This window comes from Pseudophryne corroboree, chromosome 5, assembly GCF_028390025.1.
Source record: "Pseudophryne corroboree isolate aPseCor3 chromosome 5, aPseCor3.hap2, whole genome shotgun sequence".
Lineage (NCBI taxonomy): Eukaryota > Metazoa > Chordata > Amphibia > Anura > Myobatrachidae > Pseudophryne > Pseudophryne corroboree.
The window spans coordinates 452,041,599-452,067,274 of record NC_086448.1 but is presented as its reverse complement, the minus strand read 5'-3'; the positions used below and the strand labels follow the sequence as shown (position 1 = coordinate 452,067,274).

General features: G+C 45.3%; 1 protein-coding gene across 3 annotated transcripts in view; it reads left to right on the top strand.

Moving 5' to 3' along the window:
• The window catches only part of GABBR2 (gamma-aminobutyric acid type B receptor subunit 2), a 1,221,295-nt gene that overhangs the window by 815,996 nt on the left and 379,623 nt on the right, over nt 1-25,676 (top strand). For all 3 annotated transcript variants that reach the window (XM_063922929.1, XM_063922931.1, XM_063922932.1), the window contains 2 exons: nt 21,390-21,470; nt 21,637-21,787. In XM_063922929.1, coding sequence (XP_063778999.1) covers nt 21,390-21,470; nt 21,637-21,787 — 232 coding nt within the window. The remainder of the gene's footprint in view (nt 1-21,389; nt 21,471-21,636; nt 21,788-25,676) is intronic.

The following is a 25,676-nucleotide window of genomic DNA, read 5'->3' as shown; positions in this document are numbered from 1 at the left end:
ATAAGAAAAGAAATCAGAAATGCCCACTTTCCCTCCTATAAGAGTCAAGTGCTACTCAGCATTTAGCCTCTGAGTAGCAACTTCTTCTACCTCAGTCCGGTGGGTTTCAGAGATGGGAGTGGTATGGAAGGTAGATAGTAAGTAGGTCGACAGTGTCTAGGTCGACCACTATTGGTCGACAGTAACTAGGTCAACAGGGTGTCTATGTCGACAGGGTCGTAAGGTCGACATGGTCGACTGCTCAAAAGGTCAACATGAGTTTTTAATAGAGATGAGCAGGTTCGGTTTCTCTGAAACCGAACCCGCACGAACTTCATGTTTTTTTTACGGGTCCGAGCAGACTCGGATCCTCCCGCCTTGCTCGGTTAACCCGAGCGCGCCCGAACGTCATCATGACGCTGTCGGATTCTCGCGAGACTCGGATTCTATATAAGGAGCCGCGCGTCGCCGCCATTTTCACACGTGCATTGAGATTGATAGGGAGAGGACGTGGCTGGCGTCCTCTCCATTAGAAATTAGATTAGAAGAGAGAGAGAGAGATTGTGCAGAGTCAGACAGAGTTTACCACAGTGACCAGTGCAGTTGTTGTTAGTTAACTTTTATTTATTTTAATATAATATATCCGTTCTCTGCTATATCCGTTCTCTGCCTGAAAAAAAACGATACACAGCAGCAGCCAGTCACACAGTGTGACTCAGTCTGTGTGCACTCAGCTCAGCCCAGTGTGCTGCACATCAATGTATAAAAGGCAAAGCTTATAATAATTGTGGGGGAGACTGGGGAGCACTGCAGGTTGTTATAGCAGGAGCCCCCAGGAGTACATAATATTATATTAATTTAAAATTAAACAGTGCACACTTTTGCTGCAGGAGTGCCACTGCCAGTGTGACTAGTGGTGACCAGTGCCTGACCACCAGTATAGTAGTATATTGTTGTATGTATTGTATACTATCTCTTTATCAACCAGTCTATATTAGCAGCAGACACAGTACAGTGCGGTAGTTCACGGCTGTGGCTACCTCTGTGTCGGCAGTCGGAACTCGGCAGGCAGTCCGTCCATCCATAATTGTATTACAATATATACCACCTAACCGTGGTATTTTTTTTCTTTCTTTATACCGTCGTCATAGTGTCATACTAGTTGTTACGAGTATACTACTATCTCTTTATCAACCAGTGTACAGTGCGGTAGTTCACGGCTGTGGCTACCTCTGTGTCGGCAGTCGGAACTCGGCAGGCAGTCCGTCCATCCATAATTGTATTACAATATATACCACCTAACCGTGGTATTTTTTTTTCTTTCTTTATACCGTCGTCATAGTGTCATACTAGTTGTTACGAGTATACTACTATCTCTTTATCAACCAGTGTACAGTGCGGTAGTTCACGGCTGTGGCTACCTCTGTGTCGGCAGTCGGCAGGCAGTCCGTCCATCCATAATTGTATTATTATTATAATATATACCACCTAACCGTGGTTTTTTTTTCATTCTTTATACCGTCATAGTGTCATACTAGTTGTTACGAGTATACTACTATCTCTTTATCAACCAGTGTACAGTGCGGTAGTTCACGGCTGTGGCTACCTCTGTGTCGGCAGTCGGCAGGCAGTCCGTCCATCCATAATTGTATTATTATTATAATATATACCACCTAACCGTGGTTTTTTTTTCATTCTTTATACCGTCGTCATAGTGTCATACTAGTTGTTACGAGTATACTACTATCTCTTTATCAACCAGTGTACAGTGCGGTAGTTCACGGCTGTGGCTACCTCTGTGTCGGCAGTCGGCAGGCAGTCCGTCCATCCATAATTGTATTATTATTATAATATATACCACCTAACCGTGGTTTTTTTTTCATTCTTTATACCGTCGTCATAGTGTCATACTAGTTGTTACGAGTATACTACTATCTCTTTATCAACCAGTGTACAGTGCGGTAGTTCACGGCTGTGGCTACCTCTGTGTCGGCAGTCGGCAGGCAGTCCGTCCATCCATAATTGTATTATTATTATAATATATACCACCTAACTGTGGTATTTTTTTTTCTTTCTTTATACCGTCGTCATAGTGTCATACTAGTTGTTACGAGTATACTACTATCTCTTTATCAACCAGTGTACAGTGCGGTAGTTCACGGCTGTGGCTACCTCTGTGTCGGCAGTCGGCAGGCAGTCCGTCCATCCATAATTGTATTATTATTATAATATATACCACCTAACCGTGGTTTTTTTTTCATTCTTTATACCGTCGTCATAGTGTCATACTAGTTGTTACGAGTATACTACTATCTCTTTATCAACCAGTGTACAGTGCGGTAGTTCACGGCTGTGGCTACCTCTGTGTCGGCAGTCGGCAGGCAGTCCGTCCATCCATAATTGTATTATTATTATAATATATACCACCTAACCGTGGTTTTTTTTTCATTCTTTATACCGTCATAGTGTCATACTAGTTGTTACGAGTATACTACTATCTCTTTATCAACCAGTGTACAGTGCGGTAGTTCACGGCTGTGGCTACCTCTGTGTCGGCAGTCGGCAGGCAGTCCGTCCATCCATAATTGTATTATTATTATAATATATACCACCTAACCGTGGTTTTTTTTTCATTCTTTATACCGTCGTCATAGTGTCATACTAGTTGTTACGAGTATACTACTATCTCTTTATCAACCAGTGTACAGTGCGGTAGTTCACGGCTGTGGCTACCTCTGTGTCGGCAGTCGGCAGGCAGTCCGTCCATCCATAATTGTATTATTATTATAATATATACCACCTAACCGTGGTTTTTTTTTCATTCTTTATACCGTCATAGTGTCATACTAGTTGTTACGAGTATACTACTATCTCTTTATCAACCAGTGTACAGTGCGGTAGTTCACGGCTGTGGCTACCTCTGTGTCGGCAGTCGGCAGGCAGTCCGTCCATCCATAATTGTATTATTATTATAATATATACCACCTAACCGTGGTTTTTTTATACCACCTAACCGTGGCAGTCCGTCCATAATTGTATACTAGTATCCAATCCATCCATCTCCATTGTTTACCTGAGGTGCCTTTTAGTTCTGCCTATAAAATATGGAGAACAAAAAAGTTGACGTTCCAAAATTAGGGAAAGATCAAGATCCACTTCCACCTCGTGCTGAAGCTGCTGCCACTAGTCATGGCCGAGACGATGAAATGCCAGCAACGTCGTCTGCCAAGGCCGATGCCCAATGTCATAGTACAGAGCATGTCAAATCCAAAACACCAAATATCAGAAAAAAAAGGACTCCAAAACCTAAAATAAAATTGTCGGAGGAGAAGCGTAAACTTGCCAATATGCCATTTACCACACGGAGTGGCAAGGAACGGCTGAGGCCCTGGCCTATGTTCATGGCTAGTGGTTCAGCTTCACATGAGGATGGAAGCACTCAGCCTCTCGCTAGAAAACTGAAAAGACTCAAGCTGGCAAAAGCACCGCAAAGAACTGTGCGTTCTTTGAAATCCCAAATCCACAAGGAGAGTCCAATTGTGTCGTTTGCGATGCCTGACCTTCCCAACACTGGACGTGAAGAGCATGCGCCTTCCACTATTTGCATGCCCCCTGCAAGTGCTGGAAGGAGCACCCGCAGTCCAGTTCCTGATAGTCAGATTGAAGATGTCAGTGTTGAAGTACACCAGGATGAGGAGGATATGGGTGTTGCTGGCGCTGGGGAGGAAATTGACCAGGAGGATTCTGATGGTGAGGTGGTTTGTTTAAGTCAGGCACCCGGGGAGACACCTGTTGTCCGTGGGAGGAATATGGCCGTTGACATGCCAGGTGAAAATACCAAAAAAATCAGCTCTTCGGTGTGGAGGTATTTCACCAGAAATGCGGACAACAGGTGTCAAGCCGTGTGTTCCCTTTGTCAAGCTGTAATAAGTAGGGGTAAGGACGTTAACCACCTCGGAACATCCTCCCTTATACGTCACCTGCAGCGCATTCATAATAAGTCAGTGACAAGTTCAACAACTTTGGGTGACAGCGGAAGCAGTCCACTGACCAGTAAATCCCTTCCTCTTGTAACCAAGCTCACGCAAACCACCCCACCAACTCCCTCAGTGTCAATTTCCTCCTTCCCCAGGAATGCCAATAGTCCTGCAGGCCATGTCACTGGCAAGTCTGACGAGTCCTCTCCTGCCTGGGATTCCTCCGATGCATCCTTGCGTGTAACGCCTACTGCTGCTGGCGCTGCTGTTGTTGCCGCTGGGAGTCGATGGTCATCCCAGAGGGGAAGTCGTAAGCCCACTTGTACTACTTCCAGTAAGCAATTGACTGTTCAACAGTCCTTTGCGAGGAAGATGAAATATCACAGCAGTCATCCTACTGCAAAGCGGATAACTGAGTCCTTGACAACTATGTTGGTGTTAGACGTGCGTCCGGTATCCGCCGTTAGTTCACAGGGAACTAGACAATTTATTGAGGCAGTGTGCCCCCGTTACCAAATACCATCTAGGTTCCACTTCTCTAGGCAGGCGATACCGAGAATGTACACGGACGTCAGAAAAAGACTCACCAGTGTCCTAAAAAATGCAGTTGTACCCAATGTCCACTTAACCACGGACATGTGGACAAGTGGAGCAGGGCAGGGTCAGGACTATATGACTGTGACAGCCCACTGGGTAGATGTATGGACTCCCGCCGCAAGAACAGCAGCGGCGGCACCAGTAGCAGCATCTCGCAAACGCCAACTCTTTCCTAGGCAGGCTACGCTTTGTATCACCGCTTTCCAGAATACGCACACAGCTGAAAACCTCTTACGGCAACTGAGGAAGATCATCGCGGAATGGCTTACCCCAATTGGACTCTCCTGTGGATTTGTGGCATCGGACAACGCCAGCAATATTGTGTGTGCATTAAATATGGGCAAATTCCAGCACGTCCCATGTTTTGCACATACCTTGAATTTGGTGGTGCAGAATTTTTTAAAAAACGACAGGGGCGTGCAAGAGATGCTGTCGGTGGCCAGAAAAATTGCGGGACACTTTCGGCGTACAGGCACCACGTACAGAAGACTGGAGCACCACCAAAAACTACTGAACCTGCCCTGCCATCATCTGAAGCAAGAAGTGGTAACGAGGTGGAATTCAACCCTCTATATGCTTCAGAGGTTGGAGGAGCAGCAAAAGGCCATTCAAGCCTATACAATTGAGCACGATATAGGAGATGGAATGCACCTGTCTCAAGTGCAGTGGAGAATGATTTCAACGTTGTGCAAGGTTCTGATGCCCTTTGAACTTGCCACACGTGAAGTCAGTTCAGACACTGCCAGCCTGAGTCAGGTCATTCCCCTCATCAGGCTTTTGCAGAAGAAGCTGGAGGCATTGAAGAAGGAGCTAACACGGAGCGATTCCGCTAGGCATGTGGGACTTGTGGATGCAGCCCTTAATTCGCTTAACAAGGATTCACGGGTGGTCAATCTGTTGAAATCAGAGCACTACATTTTGGCCACCGTGCTCGATCCTAGATTTAAAGCCTACCTTGGATCTCTCTTTCCGGCAGACACAGGTCTGCTGGGGTTGAAAGACCTGCTGGTGACAAAATTGTCAAGTCAAGCGGAACGCGACCTGTCAACATCTCCTCCTTCACATTCTCCCGCAACTGGGGGTGCGAGGAAAAGGCTCAGAATTCCGAGCCCACCCGCTGGCGGTGATGCAGGGCAGTCTGGAGCGACTGCTGATGCTGACATCTGGTCCGGACTGAAGGACCTGACAACGATTACGGACATGTCGTCTACTGTCACTGCATATGATTCTCTCAACATTGATAGAATGGTGGAGGATTATATGAGTGACCGCATCCAAGTAGGCACGTCACACAGTCCGTACTTATACTGGCAGGAAAAAGAGGCAATTTGGAGGCCCTTGCACAAACTGGCTTTATTCTACCTAAGTTGCCCTCCCACAAGTGTGTACTCCGAAAGAGTGTTTAGTGCCGCCGCTCACCTTGTCAGCAATCGGCGTACGAGGTTACATCCAGAAAATGTGGAGAAGATGATGTTCATTAAAATGAATTATAATCAATTCCTCCGCGGAGACATTGACCAGCAGCAATTGCCTCCACAAAGTACACAGGGAGCTGAGATGGTGGATTCCAGTGGGGACGAATTGATAATCTGTGAGGAGGGGGATGTACACGGTGATATATCGGAGGGTGAAGATGAGGTGGACATCTTGCCTCTGTAGAGCCAGTTTGTGCAAGGAGAGATTAATTGCTTCTTTTTTGGGGGGGGTCCAAACCAACCCGTCATATCAGTCACAGTCGTGTGGCAGACCCTGTCACTGAAATGATGGGTTGGTTAAAGTGTGCATGTCCTGTTTTGTTTATACAACATAAGGGTGGGTGGGAGGGCCCAAGGATAATTCCATCTTGCACCTCTTTTTTCTTTTCTTTTTCTTTGCATCATGTGCTGATTGGGGAGGGTTTTTTGGAAGGGACATCCTGCGTGACACTGCAGTGCCACTCCTAGATGGGCCCGGTGTTTGTGTCGGCCACTAGGGTCGCTTATCTTTCTCACACAGTCAGCTACCTCATTGCGCCTCTTTTTTTCTTTGCGTCATGTGCTGTTTGGGGAGGGTTTTTTGGAAGGGACATCCTGCGTGACACTGCAGTGCCACTCCTAGATGTGCCCGGTGTTTGTGTCGGCCACTAGGGTCGCTAATCTTACTCACACAGTCAGCTACCTCATTGCGCCTCTTTTTTTCTTTGCGTCATGTGCTGTTTGGGGAGGGTTTTTTGGAAGGGCCATCCTGCGTGACACTGCAGTGCCACTCCTAGATGGGCCCGGTGTTTGTGTCGGCCACTAGGGTCGCTAATCTTACTCACACAGCTACCTCATTGCGCCTCTTTTTTTCTTTGCGTCATGTGCTGTTTGGGGAGGGTTTTTTGGAAGGGACATCCTGCGTGACACTGCCGTGCCACTCCTAGATGGGCCCGGTGTTTGTGTCGGCCACTAGGGTCGCTTATCTTTCTCACACAGCTACCTCATTGTGCCTCTTTTTTTCTTTGCGTCATGTGCTGTTTGGGGAGGGTTTTTTGGAAGGGACATCCTGCGTGACACTGCAGTGCCACTCCTAGATGGGCCCGGTGTTTGTGTCGGCCACTAGGGTCGCTTATCTTTCTCACACAGTCAGCTACCTCATTGCGCCTCTTTTTTTCTTTGCGTCATGTGCTGTTTGGGGAGGGTTTTTTGGAAGGGACATCCTGCGTGACACTGCAGTGCCACTCCTAGATGGGCCCGGTGTTTGTGTCGGCCACTAGGGTCGCTTATCTTACTCACACAGCGACCTCGGTGCAAATTTTAGGACTAAAAATAATATTGTGAGGTGTGATGTGTTCAGAATAGGCTGAAAATGAGTGTAAATTATGTTTTTTGAGGTTAATAATACTTTGGGATCAAAATTACCCCCAAATTCTATGATTTAAGCTGTTTTTTAGGGTTTTTTGAAAAAAACACCCGAATCCAAAACACACCCGAATCCGACAAAAAAAATTCGGTGAGGTTTTGCCAAAACGCGGTCGAACCCAAAACACGGCCGCGGAACCGAACCCAAAACCAAAACACAAAACCCGAAAAATTTCCGGCGCTCATCTCTAGTTTTTAATGGGTTTTTTTTGGTGTCATTTTCTTCATAGAGTGACCGGGAAACCCAGTTAGTGCACCGTATCCCCTCGCATGGCTCGCTTCACTCGCCATGCTTCGGGCAAGGTGCCTCGCTCTGCTACCGCAGATTACCGTTCCAATCATAGTCTACGTGGATCGTTAAGTATGAAAAGGTTCAAAAAATTAAATAAATAAATTTGTGAAAAACTCATGTCGACCTTTTGACCTGTCGACCTAGAACATGTCGACTTAGACATCCTGTCGACCTAGGTACTGTCGACCAATAGTGGTCAACCTAGACATTGTCGACCTAGTTACTGTCGACTTAGAGACCGGATCCCTCAGAGATATATTAAGAAAACTGTTAGAATGTATACTCAATAATAATGAAATAAAACATGGTACCCCTATTACTAAATTAAGCTACAATAGCTATTCCATTACTAAATGGATCTTAAATAGTTCCTCCATTACTAAATAAATATGTATAATAGTGACCCCATTATTAGATAGATTAGATAAATATGACAGCGCCCCCATTACTAACAAAATGTATAATTGTGTCGAAAGTAATACATTTACTAATTAATCTTTAACAGTCCCCCATCGAATACAAAAATGTATAATGCATCTATTGAATAAAGTAATCAACGGTAATAGTCCCATTAAATAAAGAGATAAATAATATTGTTATTGCTAAAATAATAATAATAATAATAATGGTTTGCTTACTTTTTCTGTAGCACAGACTTAAATAAATACCTACAGTATTTGAATTTATTTTCTTAATCGGGTATAATCCATATGTTGAAAAATAAACCCTTATTCTGCATATGAAGAGAACTGTTCCCGAAGATAACTGAGTTAATGTCTGGTAAGTCATATTTAATAGAACAGAAGCAGTCTCTCACTGATAGACAGAAATATCCTGGTGCTGTGTGAAGGTTTGAAAACTTCCTAAAAAAAAGATATATCTTTAGTAAATGTACCCCAAAAGGCTTCTTTGTACACTTTCTATGAGGAGCTCTGCTGAACAAAATAGAGTCCATGGGGTATATTTACTAAAGTGTGGGTTTTTAGAAGTGGAGTTGTGGCCCATAGCAACCACTCAAATTCTGCTAATCATTTATCTAGCACCTTCTAGAAGATAATAGCTAGAATCTGAATTGTTGCTGTGGGCAATGGGGGTCATTCAGAGTTGATCGTACGCTGCAACTTTTTGCTGCCAGTGCGATCAGATAGTCGCCGCCTATGGGGGAGTGTATTTTAGCTGTGCTAGTGTGCGAACGCTTGTGCAGGGGAGCTGTACAAAAACATTTTGTGCAGTTTCTGAGTAGCTCTGCAGTTTCCGGTCCCGGAATTGACGTTAGACACCCGCCCTGCAAACACCTGGACACGCCTGTGTTTTCCTCTCCACTCCCAGAAAATTGTCAGTTGCCACTCCAGAACGCTTTCCTGCTGTCAGTCACCTTGCGATCGCCGCTGCGATCGAAATCTTTGTTAGAACATTTGCTGCCTGGCGTTCCCCGTCGCCGGGCAGCGACGCGACTGCACATTGCGGCCGCAGCACATGCGCATTCTGGACCCGATCGCACAGCTGCGAAAAGCTGCAGCGTGCGATCAGGTCGGAATGACCCCCATTATCTCCAATTAAAACAAAACACACTTTAGTAAATATACCCCCATATGTGCCATGTAAAAAAGAGCTGGCATTAAATGTGTTGCTTAACAAATGTTTATCGCTTGCATCATGCTTGCAAACTGGTTATTCAGGGGCATTCACGTGCAAGTCCAGTAAACTAAGGGCATGGAGATTCAAGTCTTAAGATTCATCTTTTAAAAATGTACGCATTCTATACAGTATGTGTGGTGGAATTTTGTGAGTTGATGATCATAGAGGCCACAAAACATCCTGGATGTAACTATTTGCTAGTATAAAAGTTGCATATATTTTAAGTTGCAATTAACTCAACATACAGCTGTGCGGACTAACTTTTCCATCATTGCAAAAGTCGTAGTTGTATTGTACATTCAATTCTAAGTCACACTGTTAGGATTATTGACACTGACCATACATTTCTAAATGATACTGTTTTTATACCTACAAGGCGGGTGGCAGTCGAGAGCCTGACACGGTTGCTACCCGGCTGTGACCCACCTCAGGCCCCTTTCCCACTGCACTTTCAAACCCGGCATATTGCCTTGTTGGTGACGTCGCCGGTGACACTGTGGGGGCGGCAAACAGGAACCGGGCCAATGCAACCTGTCTTCCTGTTTACACAGCACAGCTTGCCGGGTTGAAACCGTGTTCAACCCTGCAAGCTACCTGAGTTGGAATACCGGGTCACTCGACCTGGATTATTCCAACTCGGCCCTTTTACACTACGCAGCAACACGGGTTATGCACGATCATGTGCAATAACCTGTGTAATAACCCGTGTTATATGGTGTAACAGAGGTATAAGTAAATAATATATGGAAGAGTTTGATAATAACGTGATAATGACATGTGACCAATAAATTAGATAATTCATTGTAAAAAAGTCATTAAAAGAAGGGTCCATTTTCTTTGTTTCAGTGTGATACTTCCTTAATCTTAAAAGGTGGCTATAGCCTTTTAGAGGTTTGATAGGTAGACAGACAGTGCTTACGCAGACAGTATAAAAAGATATGCACCTAACAGTGTAGTATTCTCAAGATTTTACTTATTTCAAAAATAAAGTTGACAAGTGCTCACGTACAGTTACAAAGTAATAAATAAAATAGGCTTGTCTGTTGAGATACATCATGCAGATACAGGAACTTCAAATGGTTCTTGGGAGTTGTCAGATGTATAGATTTCCCAATCGATACATAAAAATAAGAGAATAATGCAGTAGTGTAATATTGCATAGGAAGAAGACAGGACATCATGTGCGAAAATCAAATTATTTATCTAACTTTAATAGCCCCTTTTGAGTTTCATGGGAGCTTCTTCTCCATCAATTATTGGAACTCATAAAGAAGGAAATAATGGTCCCATAGTGTTTCATCACAACAAAGACTGTTTTAATTAAACACAATAGGAACATACAACACATAATTAGTACTCACATAAAGTAATAAAAATAGGATTACCTGACTATGAGAACAGCTCTCTCAAGTTTGTATATAGCTACGCTCAATGATGTTAAGGTTTAAGTTAAAATTCCAATAAAATCAAATCCCAGTAAAAGACCTAATGGCAGTCAGATAAATAAGCCCAACAAAGGCTACAGGAACAGGGAATAAACCCAATGTGTTTCATCTATATGAAAGACTTACTTCTGAGGAATGCACGTACAAATTATGTGATGTATGTTTCTATTGTGTTGTAAAGTAATTCTCAACAGGAAGCAGAAATCTGTTTGTCCATCAGTGGTCAACAAAGCCTGCATCACAAAGTGACAACACAACTGCTATGGGGCAAAAACAGGTGTATAATGGGGGCGCCACAAAATAAAAACAGGTAAATAACAAAAGTAATATAATGAAATGTAACAGGAGGGGAGGCAATATATATATATAATAGTACCACCTGACCGTAAAACTGAAATTATGATGCATTTTACAAGGTGCACACACCCTTGGTTTGCTACTAGTGTATGTACTGTACATCTCAATATAAGCCTCAATGTGGTTATCAACAATATGACTTTATATCTCAGCTCCGAGATACTATCACCTCGCATGCAATACCAAATTGCAGTTTTGGTGCATTTAAGATCTTCTGCTCCAGGCCCCCACGTAAAAATAGGCCAATCATACTAAAGGTCGACAAGCATCAGGTTGAAATGTATCAGGTCAACATTGTCATGCACAATAGAGTCTGTTTTGAACCTGATCTGGTCCATATTCTTCTATGCGGTGCTGTGACAAAGGAGTGAAGCATATAAGAGGAGGTTTACGAGTTTAACAGGGCAATAGGATTAACTATCATTGATTGAACTGAACTTTTGGCGTTGCATTCAATTAAGTACATTTAGAGGATTCATGCACAAAGCACAGAATTGCCATAAGAAAGGTTTTGGGCTATTTTTTCACAGTTTATTAACTGTGGAGAGCTGACCTGAGATATTTGGTGGAGAACTGTTAATTATAAAAACAGAATTATATTTTGACATTATACCTATCACCACATATAATTATGTGCATATTCATCCACATTGAAATTTAGTCAAGTAAGTTAGGAGTTCACTGTAATTTGTCCCATTTAAAGGTCCTAATCGTGTGCTGCACTTGCTATTTATGAGATTTTATTAGAAAGGTGGGACTCCTTTATAAGAAAACAGTTATTTAAGACCTATTCACAAAGCTGAGAGCTGTCCTATAGAAAAATAACACTTGTGTGTGTTGGGGTCTACATAGACACTTACTGTATGTGGGCTGCAGAGGCACAAGTGGGGGATGAGGCTGTGTGGGATGGGGAGCACAACACAATGGGGGAAGGGGATCACAGGACCAGGAGTCCATGCGTTTCAGTGAAACTACACACCTTCCATGAGCCCATGCCCCTTTTTCATATGCGCAAGTACAAAATCTCCCACATTGGAGGGGGGGGGGGAGGGGCAACTCTGTCTGCTACTGTATGTTTAGTAGGGGTAGTGAGCACAAATTCCCCCTTTAGAATTGACTGCTTCTAGGCAGAGGTGTATCTAGGGGTCCGAGCGCCTCTGGCAAGGTAAGGGACTGCGCCCCCCCCCATATTTGTAATGGCGAAGGCTGAAAAAGGCGCGTGACTGCACAATAGTACCCCCAATACAAATTACACCACACAGTAGTGCCCCTTACTCACATTACACTGCATTACATTCATCTAAGTGTGAAGAAATTCTGGCCCTCATTCCGAGTTGTTCGCTTGCAAACGCTATGCCGCCGCCCTCTGGGAGTGTATTTTAGCTTAGCAGAAGTGCGCTGCTACAAAAAAAAGATTGTGCAGTTTCTGAGCAGCTCCAGACCTACTCAGCACTGGCGAACACTTCAGACTATTTAGTTCCTGTTTTGACGTCACGAACACGCCCTGTGTTCGGCCAGCCACGCCTGCGTTTCCCCAGGCATGCCTGCATTTGTATCTGACACACCTGCGTTTTTCCACACACTCCCAGAAAACAGTCCGTTACCTCCTACCCTACCCCTCTCTCCCTTGCGCCTGCACTCTCTCCCCTGCGCCTGCACTCCCTCCCCTGCGCCTGCACTCCCTCCCCCGTGCCTGTACTCCCTCCCCTGCGCCTGCACTCTCTTCCCTGCGCCTGCACTCCCTCCCCCGTGCCTGCACTCCCTCCCCTGCGCCTACACTCTCTCCCCTGCGCCTGCACTCCCTCCCCCGTGCCTGCACTCCCTCCCCTGCGCCTGCACTCTCTCCCCTGTGCCTGCACTCCCTCCCCCGTGCCTGCACTCCCTCCCCCATGCCTGCACTCTCTCCCCCATGCCTGCACTCCCTCCCCTGCGCCTGCACTCTCTCCCCTGCGCCTGTACTCCCTCCCCCGTGCCTGCACTCCCTCCCCTGCGCCTGCACTCTCTTCCCTGCACTTGCACTCTCTCCCCTTCACCTCTTCAGACCTGGCGCTCTATGCAGCAGCGTTCTCTGGCTAATGGTAGAACTGGCCTTTGATACTGTATTGCTGTCAGAAAGCAGGGACAGAGACATGACTAATAAAGAATAAGAATATGTGATTGCATAGAAGCAGGTAATACAGAAAGGGACTTGCCTGGGCTGTGCAATGGTCAGTGTAATGGTAGTACACTGTGTAAACCAGGTGTCTCAGGCTTGGAACTCCCACTCCACCCATCATTATCCCCCCCTCTCCAATTCCCTCCAACCCTCACTTGATGCATTTACCATCACCAGCAACAACATCCTGTCCTGGCAGAGCACACTGCACCTGCCACCCGTGACCAGATCATGCCTCCGGCCAGAACGATTACAGTTTTCCTGTAACCCCTTCCGTGCAAGGCAGCACAGACTGTGTGCTCGCCTCCTAAGTAATACAGCACAGCATTCCCTACACACCCGCTGCTGCTCGCCTCTCACCATCTATCACTCGTGCCTGTGCTGACATGCAGGCTGTGAGAGGAGGGACGGAGGGGTAACAGCTGCCAGACGATTAACCCTGCCACTGCCACATTATGTTTTTACCACCACCGCTGTACTCACACGTCTCAGCGGGTCACTCACTCACTGTCCACAGAACACGCACAGCTGCCTTGAACATCCCGCGGCTGCTGACGAATACAGGACACGCCTACTCTGACCATACAGCCAATAGACATGCAGCTGTGCCAGGCAAGGTGGTTTGTGGGAGTTGTAGTTGGTTTAGTTTCTTCACTTAGTGGGGCCGTGGATGGCACCGCTGGGTGGCGCCCCTCTTCTGCCAGCTCCCCTGGCGAGTGCCATCCTGGCCAAAGCGTAGATACGCCCCTGCTTCTAGGACTGGTTGTCACTGTCATATATAATTTATTGCAGCTTCTGTTAGCCTGGAAATCTCCTTAGAGCATGCATCCATGAGGTTTGTTCAAACCGGTTAGGGTTGGGGTGTGAAGAGAGGCTTAGGAAGGGAGGAGAGTTTCTAAACAATGGGATGCCTTGGTCGGTATTTCTGCATATCAGCCCCAACCCGAAAAAATACTTAAATGTCTCTTCCTTAGATAACTAATTGAAAAAGTATGTACACGTTTTAGGAAACATTGACTAAAATGTCACAGTGTTGAATTAACAATTATAACACACTGTATAGTGCCTCATTTTGAGTTGAACAAAGTTTTACTGCTGCAATATACTGTACATGTTAAAGCAAGATATTTGCTCAAACTGTAGACACATCAAAATACACTTAAAGTGCATGATATAATGTAAGTGTATCTTGTGTTCTGCGCACCATACTTAAAAATGATAGGGCCTAACCTACAGACTTACTCAGACTCAACCAAACTATATCAATGTACATCTCTTTGCTTATCTAAAAATATCTCCCAACCCGACCTCTCCGCTCTTCACAAGATCTACGTCTCTCATCCACACTCATTATTTGCTCCCATGCATGATTACAGGACTTTCTTCAGCTGCACCCACTTTATGGAATGCCCTACCACCAAGGGCGTCAGAACATTTTTAGGTTGGGGGGGGCAAGATATAAATTCAGTTTGGCACCCCTACCTTCCTAGCACACTGTGACAGTGGTGACATGCTAATCATATGTGTGGGTGCATCATTACTGTATTATTAGGTGACTGGATGACAGGGGTTCAGCAGGTATATGACAGTTTTGGTGCAAATTTAAAGCTGACATCAGCTACAAACGTCAGGCAGAGCGCCACCTGCAACAAGTTCTTGCCCAGGCTATCCAGATGTGCAGCGTCTGCTGGCAGGTCCCTGACCCCCAGCTTCCTCTGGCGTTCCTCCGCAGAAATAGCCTGATCTCAAGCAGTGACACCAGCTGCAGGACCAGGCTCTCACTGAGATGCTCCCATGCGGGCAAGAAGGACGTGCACTCTGAGCCTCCCTTTGCTGCCCTGGGGTCCACCCATCCATACAGCCAGTCCGAGTAGCAGGACCTGCTTCCCTCGAGCAGCAGCACAGCTCCGCTGCCTCCTTCCTGGCAAAAGATCAAATACACGGTCCATGTGTCTGTCAGTCAGCAGGTCGGGGGAAGCAGGGCCGGCCCTAACCAATTTGATGGCCTACGCAACATTCACTTTGCTGCCCTGTGCCAGTAAGAGCATTGGTGCCCCCACCCCAAATATTTTAAATAGGAATAGCGTGTGCCTTCAACGCGCACCCTGAAAAAGAGGCACGTTCTTGCTGGGAAGGGGCGTGGGTACCCAATAGTACCCCCAGTTCAAATTATGTCACACAGTAATGCAACCTTATTTACATTATATCACATGATAGTGGGGGTAATTCAGACCTGATCGTAGCAGCAATTTTGTTAGCAGATATGCAAAACCATGGCCCTCATTTCAAGTTGGACGCTCGCTAGTAACTTTTTGCTGGCTTGCGATCAGATAGTCGCCGCCTATGGGGGAGTGTATTTTCGCTTTGCAAGTGTGCGAACGCGTGTGCTGCCAAGCGGCCCGAAAAAGTTTTGTGCAGTTTCTAAGTAGCTCTACACTTACTCAGCCCTTGCGATCATTTCAGCGTGTCTGGTCCGGATTTGACGTCAGACACCCGCCCTGCAAACGCCTGGACACGCCTGCGTTTTTCCTACCACTCCCTGAAAACAGTCAGTTGACACCCATAAATGCCCTCTTCCTGTCAATCTCCTTGCGATCGCCCGTGCGAATGGATTCTTCATAAAATCCATCGCTGTGCAACGGCCCGCTTTGTACCCGTGCGATGCGCCTGTGCTTTGCGGTGCATACGCATGCGCAGTTTTGCCGAGTTTTGACCTGATCACAGCGCAGCAAAAAGTTTCTAGCGACCGATCAACTTGGAATGACCCCCATGTGCACTGCATGGGGGGGACAGATATAACATGTGCAGAGAGAATTAGATTTGGGTAAGTTATTTTATTTCTGTGCGAGGTTAATACTGGCTGCTTTATTTTTACACTGCAATTTAGATTTCAGTTTGAATACACCCCACCCAAATCTAACTCTCTATGCACATGTTATATCTACCCCCCCTGCAGTGCACATGGGCCCTCATTCCGAGTTGTTCGCTCGCTAGCTGCTTTTAGCAGCCGTGCAAACGCTATGCCGCCTCCCACTGGGAGTGTATCTTAGCTTAGCAGAAGTGCGAACGAAAGGATTGCAGAGCGGATGCAAAATATTTTTGAGCAGTTTCAGAGTAGCTCCAGACCTACTCCTAGTTTGCGATCACTTCAGACCATTCAGTTCCTGTTTTGACGTCACAAACATGCCCTGCGTTCTCCCAGCCATGCCTGCGTTTTTCCTGTCACGCCTGCGTTTTTTCGATCACTCCCTGAAAACGGTCAGTTGACACCTGTCAATCACTCTGCGGCCAGCAGTGCGACTGAAAAGCTTCGCTAGACCTTGTGTAAAAAACCATCGGCTGTTGTGAAAGTACGTGGCGCATGCGCATTGCGCCGCATACGCATGCGCAGAAGTGCCACTTTTTTCCTAATCGCTGCGCTGCGAACGAAAACAGCTAGCGAACAACTCGGAATGGCCCCCATGGTTTTGCCCAACTGCTAGCAAAATTGCTGCTACGATCAGGTCTGAATTAGGCCCAGTGTCCCGTATTCAGGTTACATCACATAGTAGTACCCTTTACAATATGCATGTTACTCCTCACAGTAGTGCCTCTTATTCACATTACACCCTACCGTATTACTCCTTATTCACATTACACCACACAGTAGTGCCCTTTCTGCATGTTACATAACACAGTAGTGCACCTTATACACATAATGCCACACATAAGTAATGTCCTTATAGACATATTGCCACACAGTAATGGCCCTTACACATATGCCACACATTGTTAATGGCCTTTTACACAATTTCAATGCTGGTCTCTCATGCACAAGGGATAGCCAACCCCAACAACAGAAAAAATAAATAAAACGGAAAAAAGGAGAGAGCACAAAAAGAATGGATAAAAATATGTTACATTTTAATCATTCAAATTATATTAATTATACATCAGAGCCGCTAAAAACGAAACAACAAATCACATCAGGGTGATGGGGGTAGAGGATGACACACACATAAGGCAGGGGGTACAGGGGGTCACACACAGGGGGGGTACGGGGCAGGAGGGCACAAGGTGTCACACACACACACAGGGGGCCACACTCTAGGGTGAGAGGGGTAGAGGATGACACACACACACAAGGCAGGGGATACAGGGAGCCACAAACGGGGGTGCAGGGCAGGAGGGCACAAGGTATCACACACACACACACACACACACACACACACACAAACCAGGGTGAGGGGGGTAGAGGATGACACACACATAAGGCAGGAGGTACAGGGGGCCACACATAGGGGGGTACGGGATAGGAGGGCACAAGGTGTCACACACACACACACACACAGGGGGCAACACTCTAGGGTGAGGGGGTAGAGGATGACACACACACATAAGGCAGGAGGTACAGGGGGCCACACACAGGGGGGTGCAGGGCAGGAGGGCACAAGGTTTCACACACACAGGGGGCCACACACCAGGGTGAGGGGGAGGGTAGAGGATGACACACACACACACACACACACACACACACACACACACAAGGCAGGGGGTACAGAAGGCCACACACACACAGGGGGGTGCAGGGCAGGAGGTGCAAGGGGCCACACAGCAGGTTGAGGGGGGACAGAGTGGCACACACACATAAGGCATGATACAGGGGTCCACACACAGGGGGGTGGGAGGACATGAGGTCACAGGGCCCTCTGGTCACTCACCTCAAGCTTGGAGTGTCAGCGAGGGAGGACCGCAGACCTAGGCACAGGCCAAAGAGGAGGTCAGCGAAGGATCAGTATGCCAGCTCCCATGCAGCACCATGGCGCCGCGGCTGCTTGGCCGGTATTGTGAGCCTGGAGGTAACTCGAGGAGGGCACTCCAGGAACATGTGCCCCGGTAATGAGATGCAGAGACTGACCTCTGCTTCACCCCCCACGGAGCGCGGACCAGCGCTGCTGGAGGAGAGAGGGTGCCGGGCCGCTTGAGAAGTCGGGCTGCTCAGATCAGGGGAGGGGGAAATGCAGAGTAGTGTGACCGGGTGCAGGTGGAGCGGCGGCCCCTGAAGGCAGTCCGGGGCCATGGCAGCCGCATACCTGCACCGACAGTCTAGCAGAGGAAAGCAGTGTTCCCGTGGGTGCACGTTATGGGACTGAGTGCGGCAGCGGTACTTCACCTAGCCACTCTTCTGCACCAGAATCGCCGCCTGTCTTATGTTTGGGGGGAGCAAGCTGCCCCCTTGCCCCCCCCCCCATTCCGACGCCCCTGCCTACCTCGTACAATAAGACTCTCCTCTAGTCTTCAAACCTTCAAGCGTTCCCTGAAAACTCACCTATTCAGGAAAGCTTATCACATTCCAGAACAGCTCACTCAACCTTCATAAGCTATCCTATCCAATTATATCCCCACTGTGCAGTCCACACATATCCTCTACAAATCTCTTTCTTCACTTTCCCTTCTTTCTGACCCTGGTTCATTATTGCTGTGATGTGATATCATGCAGCCCACCTAAAACCTTTGCAATCCGGTGGACAACTATGCAATAGGTAGCATCTATCCTTGTGTATCCATGCCTATCTCCCTATAGATTGTAAGCTTGCGAGCAGGGCCTTCCTACCTCTATGACTGTTTGTTATTACCCAGTTTTGTTTTATCATTGTGTCAAATTGTAAAGCGCAACAGAATTTGCTGCACTATATAACAAAACTGTTAATAAATAAATAATATTTAGTTAATTGCAAATTTCTATTGTTCATTAGTGAATAAGCAGAGTTTGCATTAGAGAACAATGGTGGTCATTCCGAGTTGTTCGCTAGCTGTTTTCATTCACAGCGCAGCGTTTAGCAAAAAAAGTGGCACTTCTGCGCATGCGTAAGTGGCGCAATGCGCACGCGCAACGTACTTTCACAACAGCTGAAGTAGTTTCACACAAGGTCTAGCGAAGCTTTTCAGTCACACTGCTGGCCGCAGAGTGATTGACATGAAGTGGGCGTTTCTAGGTGGTAACTGACCGTTTTCTGGGAGTGTGTGGAAAAACGCAGGCGTGTCAGATACAAACACAGGCGTGCCTGGGGAAACGCAGGTGTTGCTGGCTGACGCAGGGCATGTTCGCGATGTCAAAACAGGAACTAAATAGTCTGAAGTGATCGCAAGCGCTGAGTAGGTCTGGAGCTGCTCAGAAACTGCACAATCTATTTTTGTTGCCGCGCTGCGATCCTTTCTTTCGCATTTCTGCTAAGCTAAAATACACTCCCAGAGGACAGCGGCTTAGCGTTTGCACGGCTGCTAAAAGCAGCTAGCGAGCGAACAACTCGGAATGAGGGCCAATGTTCCCTGTGGCTGGTCTTCTTTGCCTCCTGCTAATGTGTCATTTGACCAAAGTTAATCAATCACAATCCAAAGATGACAATGCAATGGAGGCATAAAGTGAGGCAAAGTGGTGCAGGCCTACATTTACTCATTACATAAATAGAGAGGCCATCCTGCAAAAATGACTGCAAGAGCACACTGCAGAATACTCAGAGGTTAAGACTAATCCTATAGTATCAGCTAAAGACTTAAAGAAATCTCTGCAACCTGCAAACATATCTATAAACAAGCCTACAATAAGTTAAAAACTGAACAAGCATGGTGTCCATGGGAGGACACCACAGAAGAAGTCACAGGGGTAAATTTACTAAGATGGGAGTTCTAATTAAGATGGGATGTTGCCAATAGCAACCAATCAGATTCCAGGTATTATCTTCAAGAAGGTGTTAGATAAATGAGAAATAGTATCTGATTGGTTGCTATGGGCCACATTCCATCTTAAATAGAACGCCCATCTTAGTAAATGTACCCATCTGTGTCAATAAAGATATTGCTGCATACATAAAGTTTGATAAAGAGCATCTAGATGTTCCACAGTGTTACTGACAAAAGGTTCTGCCGGCAGACGAAACAAAAGTTGATTTGTTTGGAAGGAATATAGAAATGATGTATGGAGAAGAAAAGGCTCGGCACACCAAAAGCACAATCCCATCTCCTCTGTAAACTATCATGGTTTGGGGATGTTTTGCTGCCTTGAGGCCTTTTATTAAATCCACTTTACATACTTTTTACACCCTGCACTTTCAATGTTAACACAATGTGGCAAAAAACAACAACCATAGAGTTGTGTGTTATTAATTTAAGCAGACTGTGTTTGTCTATTCTTGTAATTTAGAGGAAGATCAGATCACATTTTATGACCAATTTTTATAGAAATATAGGTAACACCAGGGGATCACACACTTACTCTTGCTGCTGTATAGTATGCCTAAAGTTGATTTTTAACTAATCTGCTTGTCCCCCTTGTGGAACTCAGCTGACCTCTATCAGGTAAAAATAAAGGCCTATCTATGGTGCATATTTATCATGCAATACAAACTATTGATGCACATTACTCAAAATTTTTGCCAATACTTAACTGCTGAAGTGATACTGGCCTTGAGTGGAGACAATTCATTTACCTATTTACTTGGTCAGTCTCTGCCAATGTACCTGTCAGTTGGATTGCAAAATGTGGGATTCAATTCCACTTTAATAAAAACAACCTTTAACACTTTTATTTAAAAAAGTAAAAATAAAAAGTCAAACTGTACCAATTATAAAAAATATTTATCCTGAAGTAATAATAACAGAACAGCAATTGAAGTTGTCCCATAGCAAGCTCTAGCTTTTGCACTGGCTGCACGCATGCCTGAGGTAGAGGGAAGTAGAAGAAGCAGCTGCGCCAGGGTCCAGGAATCTTCTCATAGGCCCTAGGCAAGATCCAGCAATACAAAAAGTATCCCTATAGGAATTGACGTTCATTACAAAGGACCTGGAGAATGACATGTATTGTGTACTGTCACATCTGCCGCATTCTAACAAAAAGAGAACATCTGCCTTTACTTTACAGGAGTACATGTTTTGTTTTTAGAACTGTCCTATTACATTTTAAAGCATCTCCTGCCTGTGTATCTATTTTAAACCTTGTAAATTATATGTTATTCCATAGCAACCTCACAGAACAAATGTAAGGAGGTGAATAACTAATGTAACCTATTACTTCCTCCTTTTGTCTCTCTGCAGATGGGAAAGAAGTGAAGGTGGGTGAATACAATGCGGTAGCTGACAGCCTTGAATTGATTAATGACACCATCAGATTCCAAGGTATACACAATGATGAGCAGCAGTGGGCTTGGCGGTATTATTGTATATTTGGATACATGGCAAAAGACAGTCATACAAAATATCCACATAAGAGAACTATAAGCTATTAATAGCAAAATCCACATAAATGTCTAAAACCACACCTTACAGTATATTTATATTTTAGGGGTGGAACCTCCAAAGGATCAAACTTTCATCCGAATGGAGCGACGTCAGATCTTCCTGCCGCTTTACAGTATACTGTCAGCCATAACAATAATTGGAATGATCATGGCCAGCACTTTCTTATTCTTTAATATCAAAAATAAGAACCACAAGTAAGTACTATGTCATTGCAACAAAAAGTAATCTCATCTTCCTTTCTTCCATATGTTCAGATTTTAGATAAAAAACTGTGTTTTAGGTCCCAAAAGAGTTACCTTTCCATCTTTGTGTGCCTCATGCATATACAGTATGTACTACATTGCGGGGTACTGATTGAAACTAGCCCACATGAGTAAAAAAAACTCTAACCCATAGCAACTAATGAAAAATTTTATTAAATGTTCTAAACAGAAATGATTAATGAAGGAATCTGATTGTTTGCTAATGTATCAGTTATTTTTTGTATCAGTTATTTTAAATGCATATCATTTCTAATAGTCTCAACTCTGTTCCCTGTTTGTTCTTTGTCATGCAATGTCATGTCTGCCATGTCCACTGTACTATAATCTATAAGGACTTTAATGGATAGTCTATAAAGATCAATGATCTCGTTAGACCATCCGTCTAAGTCTCATCTACCTCTCAAAAAAACAGAACAGAGTAAAGGCCGATTCAGAAGATGCCCATGTCCGTGATATCTGCAGTTTTTCTAGATTTTCCCCAACTACTAGGAATTTATTTCCTGAAATTACAGCTCTCATAACAAATTTTAACTTACAGGATTTCTGTGACAGAGGCATTAATGGGAAATCTGAGAAACATATGCCATGAGCTATAGGTTTTACAATTTTAAAACCACTGCTTCCAAATCCTTTACAGAACCAAGGCCCAAATGTATTAAGCCTTACCAAGTGATAAAGTAGAGACGGATAGAGAGATAAATGACAAGCCAATCAGCTCCTGTCATTTTTCAAACATAACTTGTGACATGGCAGTTAGGAAGCTGATTGGCTGGTCATTTACCACTCTTTATCCGTCTCCACTTTATCTCTTGTTAAGGCTTTATACATTTGGCCCGTAATTCTAAATTCTCTCACTCACCTGCAAAGACCTGAACTATTCACTCCCCTTATTTCTCCAACCTTATCTACACACACTACCTCTTGCCCAGTCCCCTCAGCCAACAACGACCTCCCCTCCTTGCTGATCACCCCTTCCCTCTCCCGTTGCCATGATTCCAGAGGTTGCCAACCTCTGGAATCCCCTCCCATGCGCAATCAGACTTTTACATAGTCTCCATCTGTAAATGTGCTCTTTATATTTACCTATTCATTCAAGGCTATCACTCCTCATCCTAATATCCAGCCTCTGCATCTCTGCTCTCCTCTCCTTTGTTGTGTCTGCCCATATTCCCTCTAGAATGTAATTTCTCACAAGCAGGGCCCTCTCTCCTACTTTCTCCTCCATGTACTCCTATAATTGTCGAGTTTGTATTATATTATTATGTCAATCTGTAACTTTTTTGTTACTGTCTAATATACCTTAGTTGTTTATTGTATGCTATCCCCTACATAGGGGGCTATGGTACATTTGTGCTGCTATATAAATAAAAGATAATATTACTATTACTAATAATAATAATAATAATAATAGTAATAATAGTTTGAAATAGTTTACTTTCTATTGTTTTATCCTGGTCATTTCATTTTTTTATGATCATTACCATATGTGATGATTTTTTGTTTTGTTTTTGTTTAACAATCTAGCTTTTTTATTTTGAAACATAAATATTACAAAGTGTTAGTAACCCTAGTCATGGAGCTAGCACATAGTGGGGCATATTTATCAACATTCTTTTTACTAGAATAATGAGAAAAGGGGTGTTTTCAAATTAATTTAGTTTTACCTGAATAAAATAAAAAAATTTCATGAAAAACTGCTCCAAACCCTTTACTTGTAATTTTTTTTTTGAACCCAGATCGCATTTCCCATACTTACGATCTTACGATCTTACAGAATTTACTAATCAAAATGTAAAAAAATACCACAGTGAGCCCTGTGGAATCTGGCGTAATCAGGGGTGCTGACAGCTGCGCCGGGCCCAGGTAATGGGAGGGGTTGTGGCCAATGCAGGGAGGTGTGGTCAGCCCCCGTCTGTAGTAAATTTAAAAGTAGTGATAGTGTGGCCGTGCCGGCTGAGGGGGCACCTGTATGGGGGCTGATGGGCACTGCATACTGGTGGTGGGTGTGATCATTAACCTCCCCCCCACACACATACACAGCCATATTAAGGGGAGGGGGGTGATGGGCATACTGTACCCCGGGCTCTCTCTCTTTTGCAGTAGGAGAACCAGGCTGCCAAAATGGGAGCAGGACAGTATGCATTGCAAGCAGAGATACAGGAGTATCAGGTCACATGAGATATCGAAGGCGTTCCCAACCAGAATAGGGACAGCAGGTAGAGAAAGAAAGAAAGAAAGAAAGAAAGAAAGAAAGAAAGAAAGAAAGAAAGAAAGAAAGAAAGCAGGAATAGGAGCAGATGGGAGGGAGAGAGGAGAAATAGGGGCAGATGGAAGAGAAAGAGAGGAGGAATAGGTACAGAGTTTATGGGGGAGAGAGAGAGAGAGAGAGAGAGAGAGAGAGAGAGAGAGAGCTGTAGGTGACCCTGGGATCCCAGCTTCTCCTCCTCCCTGCCCAGGTGTCAGGATCCTGTGTAACTTGTTATCTAATGAGAGCATTTTGGGTCTAGAGAGAGACGTACACAGAGAGTCCTGCTGAGTCCTGGCCTAGTGTGTAAGCAGTACTGAGGCTGCTATTGCATTTTTGCATGTTAAATTATATTTTATTTTTATATGTGTGTTTTAAGGTTGTTTAAGCTGTCTTTGTACCACTACAAGAAAACTTTATAAAATAGTTTCTCTCAATTAGTTGAAGCTGTAAACAGTACCCAGGCATTATTAAACTGTTAGTTTAAATGTAATATACATCATTAGTTTATATTTAATATATACAATCCATACCTCCCACCATGTCCCACCATGTCCCATTCCAGGAGACTTCCCTCTTAATCTATGATTGCAATCATCTCTGCTGAAATACTCTCTTATCAATTAATTAGTTCAACACAGTTAACGCCAATCATATACAGTATTAAGAGGGAAGTCCAGTTAGAGAGTATTTTGTCCCTACTGGAATGGGTCATGTTGGGAGGTATGCACAATCTAATATACTCCCCCCTTTCCACGGGCCTCCCTGTTTTAAGTGTCCCGGGCCCCCCAAGGCTTAATCCAGCCCTGCCCACATATCATGCAGGGAGAGAGAGGAGTGACTGCCTTTCTCCCCAGTGCATCACACAATCAGGGTGTATGCTGGGATACTGGCTACTGCAGAGGCAGTCACTCCTCTCTCTCCCCGCACGAAGTGCTGGCAGTGTCTACAATGGGAGCCGAGGGGGGGGGGGTGCAGGATGGGCAGCGGGACCCAGGCCCCTCCAACAGGCCCAGGCCTCTGTAAAATGCACCTGTTACCCCCTCCCTTTTTGGCGCCACTGGGCATAATCACAGGGCTCACTGTGATATGCAGCCTTCTGCACTGATTTTTCTGCCCCTAGGCGTCAATGTGATCAGCTCTGTGGGTCCGGTGAACACACAAGCTGTTCATACTCACTTTCCCAGAGTCCGGTGATCGGTGCTACGGTGCAGGCTGCCAGTCGCTGGGGCTCCCTACTGCAACTGTGATCGACGGTGCAGTAAAGTGATGCTGCAAAGCGACATCTCACTATACAGCACTGGAGGTTAAGGTGCAGGGAGCCCTGAGGACCAGTAGTGCACAACAGTGCAACGATCACTACTGGTGAGTATGATTAGAGGTCGGGGGGTCGCTGCACAGTGGGGAACATCGCAACAAGGGGGATGGGGGTGCCAGTGATAGCATTGGCGAAGATGTGTGGCGCCGCTTGCGCAGCACACACAAAGGGTATATTTCATGAAAGATACCCCAATAGTGCTGTGGAGTGTCATCGCAGGGACAGAGCTTGCTCATAAGCTCTGTCCCTGCATGCGA